The sequence below is a fragment of the Schistocerca cancellata genome, chromosome 2 (genome assembly GCF_023864275.1).
Source record: "Schistocerca cancellata isolate TAMUIC-IGC-003103 chromosome 2, iqSchCanc2.1, whole genome shotgun sequence".
Lineage (NCBI taxonomy): Eukaryota > Metazoa > Arthropoda > Insecta > Orthoptera > Acrididae > Schistocerca > Schistocerca cancellata.
Window position 1 is genome coordinate 419971219 of NC_064627.1, and position 7771 is coordinate 419978989.

The window sequence follows — 7771 nt, forward strand, 5'->3', positions numbered from 1 at the left end:
TGAAAAATTGAAAAAACTCAGGATGATATGCAGCCTCAGCAATACTGGAGCACTGGGGAACACAGCAGATGTTAAACTTCTGGGCTTTCTCATTGATACCAAATTAACCTGGCAACAGCACACCAAACATGTATATTCCAGACTTTCATGGGTCCTGTACCTCTTGAGAAAACTGAAAAGTATGGTACCAGAACAGTACCTTCTGTGTATTATGCAGTGTTCCACAGCTACATCAATTATGGGCTGCTGTTGTGGGGCCATTCTGCAGGCTGCAAGAATGTGCTTTTACTGTAAAAGAAAGGAGGATCATTACTTCAAGCAAAAAAAAAAAAAAAAAAAAAAAAAACCAGACCACTGTAAACCAATTTTCACCAGGTTAGGAGTTCTGATTGTTTACAGCCAGTATATATTGAACTGCCTCTTCCACATAAAGAGAAACCATGATATTTACAGAAAGAGAAATGAAGTTCACAAATACAGTACTCGCAACAAAGACAGTATCGACATGCCAAGGTGTCGATTAGCAAAGACACAAAACGGCTTCCAAATGGTGGCCCTAAAATTGTTTAATGCTCTACCTGATTACATTCAGTCTTTACCATGGGAGCAGTTAAAACTACTATTTTGTGTAAGCTAAAAGAGCAACCCTTCTACAATATTGAAGAATTCTTCTCTAGTAATAGCATAGTGTTTACCTGAGCTGCAGGTCAGTCCCATGACTCCAACAGCAACCATTATATTTAATTTCATTATATACTTTTATGTATTTTATAGTTGTGATATTATTGTAATCTATTAAATTACTATCATAATACAGTTGTATTCATGTATTTTGTTAATGTTGTATCTTGATACTGTCTATCCAGCTGTGGCTGGTGAATGACATAGAATTGCTAATAAAGATAATAAGTATTTCTTTCAAACAAAATTAATCACTTTCAGCTCTATAACAGCACAAGGCAAAAAATGACAGTAACTGCTCCTCCATATAGTGTGAACAGAATTATCATTATCACATACTGCATTAAGAAGTCATGTTCAATACTTTTTGTAACATCAAAATAAGGAGAATGGGAAATTGTCAGCAAAGAGAATATCAACAGCAATATCACCGGCATTTATTCAACTTTTGAACTGAAGACTCATGACTAGGTTCAATGAGTATGTTTACAATTTAACAAAGCTTTTGATTATATTTATTCTAAATCAATATTTTTCAACTTTCTATCAAATTCCTAGAGCCTAGCCATTAAGCAGAAACACTGCCATCAATCAGTCACAATTACGGAATAACACCACTGATCACTGCAATACTGATCTGACACATTCAGTTTTGTGGGGGGTCATAGGACTGCTGATCACACCAACATTATGAACCGTAGCACATGGAATAATTTAGTCCTTTGACTGCATGAACTTTATCAGGTCCACAACACGGTTTGAGTAACCAAATTCATTGTCATACCTGAAATCAAAGAAAACCACATCATTACCCAAAAGATTGTTTAACTTACCACCAGTCTCTTAAACTGAATACTTTTACAGATTTAGGTACTAAACCAAATAAATAATTACCAAAACTGCACTGTACTGTACTTACCAAGAAACAAGCTTAACAAAGTTATTGTTGAGTGGGATGCCTGCCTTAGCATCAAAGATTGAAGAATGGCAATCACCAATGAAATCTGAAGATACAACATCATCCTCAGTATATGCCAAGATTCCTTTCAAAGGACCTTCAGCAGCTTCCTTCACCTTGGCCTTGATATCATCATAGCTGGCGCCCTTGCCCAACCTAAATAAACAAATCATTAGTTTACAGCTTGTACGGGAAAAGCTAACTTGCAATATTTCATCCTCAAGCAGCTTTATCTTTTATGGCTATAAGTAAATATACCAATCATTTACCAGATTTTCTTTTTTGTTAAAAATGTAGATGTGATTCCTACCCACCACATTCTACACATTAAACTTTTCTATGAAAGAGGAGTTGTGAATGGGAAACCATAGTGTTTTTTTCACTAGTTCAAGAAAGGATTATTCCAAAAACTAGCAAGTTTTTTGAAAATATGCAAAATTTATCAACTTACTGATCTGTCTCTCCAAGATTTGCAATGATTTCAAGTGCAAATCCAGATGAAATAAGCTGCACTTTCTCCAGTTTTTTCTTGTCAGGATAGACACGACATACTTTGAAGTTTTCAACCTACTTATTCAACACACACTACTACTTCTTGGTGATATATTCTCTCTCTCTCTCTCTCTCTCTCCCTCTCTCTCTCTCTCTCTCTCCCCCCCCCCCCCCCCCCCATCTTGAAAATGAGTTTCCTCCAGGCCTGCAAAATAGTTGTCAACACTGACTTCAATTCTTCGTTTTAAGCAAATCTTCATCCACCAAGAAAAATTTTCAGTTCTGGGAAGAGATGGAAGTCTGCGGAGCCATATCAGGTAAATAACGAGGGTGTGGCAACAATTCATACCTTAGTTCATGTAATTTTGCCATGGTGACAGCATTGTACAGATGCATATGGTCTTGATGGAAGATGACTTCCATGCCAAACATGGCATTTTTTGCATATCTTTTGTTGCCATTTGTCCAGGAGGTTATAGTATTCTCCAATAATTGTTGGCTCAGTGGGGAGATAATCTAGAAACAGAATCCCTTCGCATCCGAGAACACAGATGCCATGACCTTTACCACCAAAGAAATTCTTTGCTTTCTTTGGTGGCAGAGAATCAGCAGGTTTCCACTGCTTTGACTTCTGTCAAGTTTCATCTGTGGTCACAAGCCAGTGCAAAAAATCTTGTTCATTTCTCCTAAAACAGGCCACACATTGTTCTGATATGCCCATTCTCACGTGTTCATGATCCAGCATCAACAGTCTTAACACCCATCTTGCAGATAATTTTTTCATTCCAATTCTTCAGTTAAACTGTGATACACCATTTCAGACGACATCTGGTAAGCATGAGCAATTTCATGCGCTATCAATCAGCAATCCTCCATGACCATTTTGTGCACTTTTGCAATGATTTCTGGAGTAGTGACATTTTGGCCAGCCACTGCACGGATTACCTAAGCTCATTCTGGAAATTGCCATGAGTGTCCTTTGCTTTCATACCTTTTGCTCGAATCTATATTTTCAATCTTCGCAAATCACTTTGCGGGAACAATAGTGACATTACCGCCACAGATCTCTTCCAACAGCACTGACGTGACACGTGTTTACAGGCAACAGTCCAATGAGTATCATGTTAACAACTCGTGCTAGCGTTGACCTTTCGTGGTCATTCTGAGAACTTTTCAAACCACCCTCTTACAATAGATGGGAGAATGTCACATACTTGAGGAACATCAGAGGACGTAAGGTCAAATCTTTGTGAATCTAAATGTTATTGATAGGCCTTGTTGACCGAAAGCTCACTTTCTGACATCTTTTCTGTTGTGCCTATCTGTGACTTGGCATCTCCTCTATATGGTGAGTAGCAACTACCTTCCATAATATTGCTACATTTCATGGATTTTCAATTGTGTTGGCTCTTGTTATTTAATGTTTTGCTTATTTGTTGAGAACATGTAAATGGCATTCTCAGATAAGCAACTCTTCAGGAATTCAAACTGATTTACTGAGAATAATTATTGCTGCTCACATGAGAATATTGTAGAATACGTAACTTCAAAAAATTTGGATAAATGCCAGTACTGAAATGATTCAGTAGTTAACATCGATTGGTTTTCTTAAAGAAAAGTTTAACAATAGCGTATTTCAATCTATCTGGAAAAATGCTGTGAGTTAATGATGCATTACATATTTCAGAAAAGACAGTGCTTATTACGTACGAACAAGTATTTAGTGTTCTGATTGAAACACCAAATTCAGATGAGCTTTTATTTTTGACAGAACATATAATTTTTTAATTTACAAGGATAAGTTAGTGAGACTACTATACGGTTTCACTTTATGAAAATCTTTTTTAACATAGTGCTTTGATTTCTCTTTAACTGCTCATCCCTATATTTTCTACAACATCCAAGGAATGATTATTAAACATGCCTTACCTGTGACATTTAAAGCTCTACCATTTAAATTAATAATGATATCTTGTGTGGCTGCACGTCTTATTTCTCTCTCTCTCTCTCTCTCTCTCTCTCTCTCTCTCTCTCTCTCTCTCTCTCTCACACACACACACACACACACACACACACACACACACACACACACACACACACTTTCCTCATAAAAATTCAAAGCTGTGTCTTCAGCAGACACAGTGATGCTCACTGTTTTCCGAAGTCCGATAGAAGAATCATGTGAGTAAAGAAACATCTTGTGCATCCATCACACATTGTGCACCTGTTACCCCCACAACTTCCAACACCGTCGAGGAACAGGGGATCCTTCGGCTCTTGAAACCAGTGGGATTGTGCTCAGGCCTCTGGTCATTACTTTTGAATGAAGATCAATGCCTACAGTGTTGCTTTGAACTTTGTCTTTTCAAGACCCTTATATTTAATTTCCCCAGCCATTTGGTTATGTGGTGTTCAGATAGGTACAGGATATCATTTCAGAGATCTCTAAATATTGCTAACAGGCAAAAATCATCATCCTCCATCTCCCAATTGTGGAAACCTGCACAACACTCATTTGAGGTTTCATTTCAGCCGTCAGCAGCCTGCACAACTGACTTCACATGGCTAACAGCAGTGTTAACCCAGAGTTTCTACACCTATTCCACCCAGTCACTCCCTAACATTATAACTGCTGTCTAGCAAGGCTGTTCTCCGATTCACATACTACACCACATACTATGATCACCTTATCCTCTTTGTCAAAATGTTTACACAAATTCCCTATGTCCTCTGTTACATGGCTAAATCTTGGTTTTGTTCAGCAATTCTCTCATCTTTCATAGAGGCTACACAGTTTCACAAGAAGCCATGGACTCTAGTAACGATTGGCATTATCATGCCTTTCTATTTTCTCTTTAATACCAAGGATTCTAATGCTAAAAAATCATTAGTGTCTTGTGTTATGGGATTTTAGAGAACATTTCACATGTGGAATAACAGCTGACCGAATAAAACCCTTGAACGTAACTGCGCCTGTAATCCCCTTACACCTACCAATGGGTCAAACGAAGGTCACGGAGTAATGTTGGTAGATGGTTATGACCATCTTAAGTAACTTCTTACCTGACAGTGAGGTCAACAACTGAAACATTTGGCACTGGGACTCTGAAAGCCATTCCAGTGAGTTTCCCATTCAACGAAGGAATGACTTTTCCAACAGCTTTTGCAGCCCCAGTTGATGCTGGAATAATGTTCTGGCCAGCACCACGTCCATCACGCCACAACTAAAAACAATATTTTGTTAAATTGTGTACCGCACACCTAATAATGAAATCTGTACCAGACATATTTAGGATTATTACAACCACAGTTTGAACAGATTTACCTTTCCAGATGGCCCATCCACAGTCTTCTGTGTAGCAGTAACAGCATGCACTGTTGTCATCAGACCTTCAACAATTTCAAAATTGTCATGGATAACTTTTGCCAGTGGTGCCAGGCAATTTGTAGTGCAGGAAGCATTTGAAACAACCTTAGCACTTGGGTCATATGCTTCCAAATTTACACCAACAACATACATTGGGGCATCTGCACTTGGAGCAGAAATTACAACCTTCTTTGCACCTCCTTCCAAGTGAGCCTGTAAAAGGTTTCAACATTATACAGAAGAAAACTAAGGTATTAGTATGCACCATGCAGCTCAGTGTGACTTGATAACACCCTCTCACCAATTTAATATCAGTGCAAATTAGTTCTATACACCAAACGCTTGAGGAAGTAACATTAGTAAAGTACAAAAATAGCTAACCTAGGTAATGGCGCCATGAAACTAAATACCACAGAGCCTTCAGACAAACAGAAATTCTTTTAATTTGTTCTGTGAAAGGATATCTTATGATCAACAACTGAAGATAAATAATGTTTAGATGAAAACTGCGTTCATTAAAGTTTAACAAATATCAACTTTTCAATCAGCACAATGCCATTGTGTAAATCTGTGGATAGTCAGTGTAACAATTAGCCATGCAGTAAACAAAACAGTTTAGTTTATTACCGAGGCCTTCTCAATTGTGGTGAAGACTCCAGTGGACTCTACAATATATTCAGCACCTGCTTTTCCCCAGGGAATATTCTTTGGGTCCCGTTCAGAGAACACTGCAATCTTGTGGCCTGTAATGAAATTTATATTTTGATATACATACAATATTACAACAGACTACTCTGCTACATTATCATCATACTAAACCACTACATGACAGTATTTTACTATAATATGAGAGTTACTCACCGTTAACAACAAGACTATCACCATCTGCCTTCACTTCGCCCTTGAACTTTCCATGGGTTGAGTCGTATTTAAAGAGATAAACCATGTAATCTAGCCCAATGAATGGATCATTAACAGCCACGACCTGCAATTTATTTCAATTTTTTCTGTTTAAATAGGTTTGTCACAATAAAAATTTCCCTCACACAATGGCTATAACAACTCACCTGGGCACCTTTGTCAAGCGCTGCTCGCAGCACCAGACGTCCAATACGGCCAAAACCGTTGATACCGATCTTCGACATTTTCCTATGAAAACCAGAAAATAAAAATTTTCTCAACGACTTTTACGCACCCCTGAAGATACACAAAACTTTTACAGTATTCATAGATATGTAAATATATATATATAAAATATTGTTGCTCAAAATATTAAAAGCATCGGTGAAGAAGCTGACTGTGGGATAAGGTAACTGATGCACAATACGGTGCGATTGACTGGGAAGTCTAGTGTTCTCATCAGCCTGTATTACTGGTACCGTAGAAAAACTTTTATCGCTCCCGCACGGCAGGGGGTCGCTATACGTTAGTGCATTGGATATTATTTATGGCGCAAAAAGACTGAGTAAAGCTACAGAGACAGTTCAGAGCCACGTTCTCCTGTTTCTTATAACATTAAAAAGAATGTTACCTATTATTTTGTTGTTCAAATCAGTTACTGTAGCCACGTAGTACACCGCTTGTTCCGAACACTACATGTATCGAACACTGACAAAACTGAAGGTCATTGAAGGTCAAAGCCTCTTTATACAGTAAATACAATAATGTTTTACATTTATTTAACAACACTCGGTACCAATATTTTGGTGGAGGAAAACTTTACAATTTGGGAGGATGACGAAACTACTAGATGTCAGTTTCCTGCTGCCGGTACTGAACCAACAAACTACTGCTATCCGACCCAATATTCCCGCATATTCGTGGGAGGAATAAGGTGATATTCACTTATAACGAAGAAGTTTCAGACGTGTTGGCCGTCAATTATCTTACCTGTTAACAATTAGAAGAAGCGAACACTGACACTATACCTCTTCCTACGAACTCCCGCTCTCGAATGAGTCAAGTCGTCAAGGGCGATCAGGGGCAAACGGCCGGCGCTCCGCGCAGTTATAGCTGCGCAGACACCCGTGACGTCAGAGGGTGTGGTGTGTGAGCAATCGATCGCCGCGGGAGTTCAAAGAAATAGCCTGTGCGAGGACATTTTGTTATTGGCATTTGCGCGTAGTTGAAATCCGCAGTCTTACAGCAGTAAATATAAAAAATTCCTATAATACTTCATAGGCCAAACACTTTCAAACTTTATTCCCTTCTCTCGGAATAATTACTATTTACACAAGAAAATCTGATTTTCTGATGTCAGCCAGTTCTTAAGG

The 7771-nt window shown here is 38.3% G+C and overlaps 1 protein-coding gene across 1 annotated transcript; it reads right to left on the minus strand.

The window, feature by feature from the left end:
- Positions 1-1096: 1096 nt before the first annotated feature.
- On the minus strand, positions 1097-7531 carry LOC126161871 (glyceraldehyde-3-phosphate dehydrogenase). The gene is made up of 8 exons (XM_049917997.1): positions 7389-7531; positions 6566-6647; positions 6360-6483; positions 6126-6241; positions 5457-5711; positions 5195-5355; positions 1601-1795; positions 1097-1465 (listed from the first exon to the last, which is right to left on the minus strand). Exons 2-8 carry the CDS (start codon positions 6641-6643, stop codon positions 1396-1398), a joined length of 999 nt encoding a protein of 332 aa, XP_049773954.1. The 5' UTR covers positions 6644-6647; positions 7389-7531; the 3' UTR covers positions 1097-1395.
- Between the last annotated feature and the right edge of the window lie 240 nt (positions 7532-7771).

Coding starts and splice junctions, on each gene's coding strand:
- LOC126161871 (XM_049917997.1), bottom strand. CDS start 6,643: ATGTCGAAGATCGGTATCAACGGTTTTGGCCGTATTGGACGTCTGGTG. Junction 5,712..6,125: donor CCACAATTGAGAAGGCCTCG/GTAATAAACTAA, acceptor AACCTTTTACAG/GCTCACTTGGAAGGAGGTGC. Junction 1,466..1,600: donor TTTGTTAAGCTTGTTTCTTG/GTAAGTACAGTA, acceptor CTTTGATTTCAG/GTATGACAATGAATTTGGTT.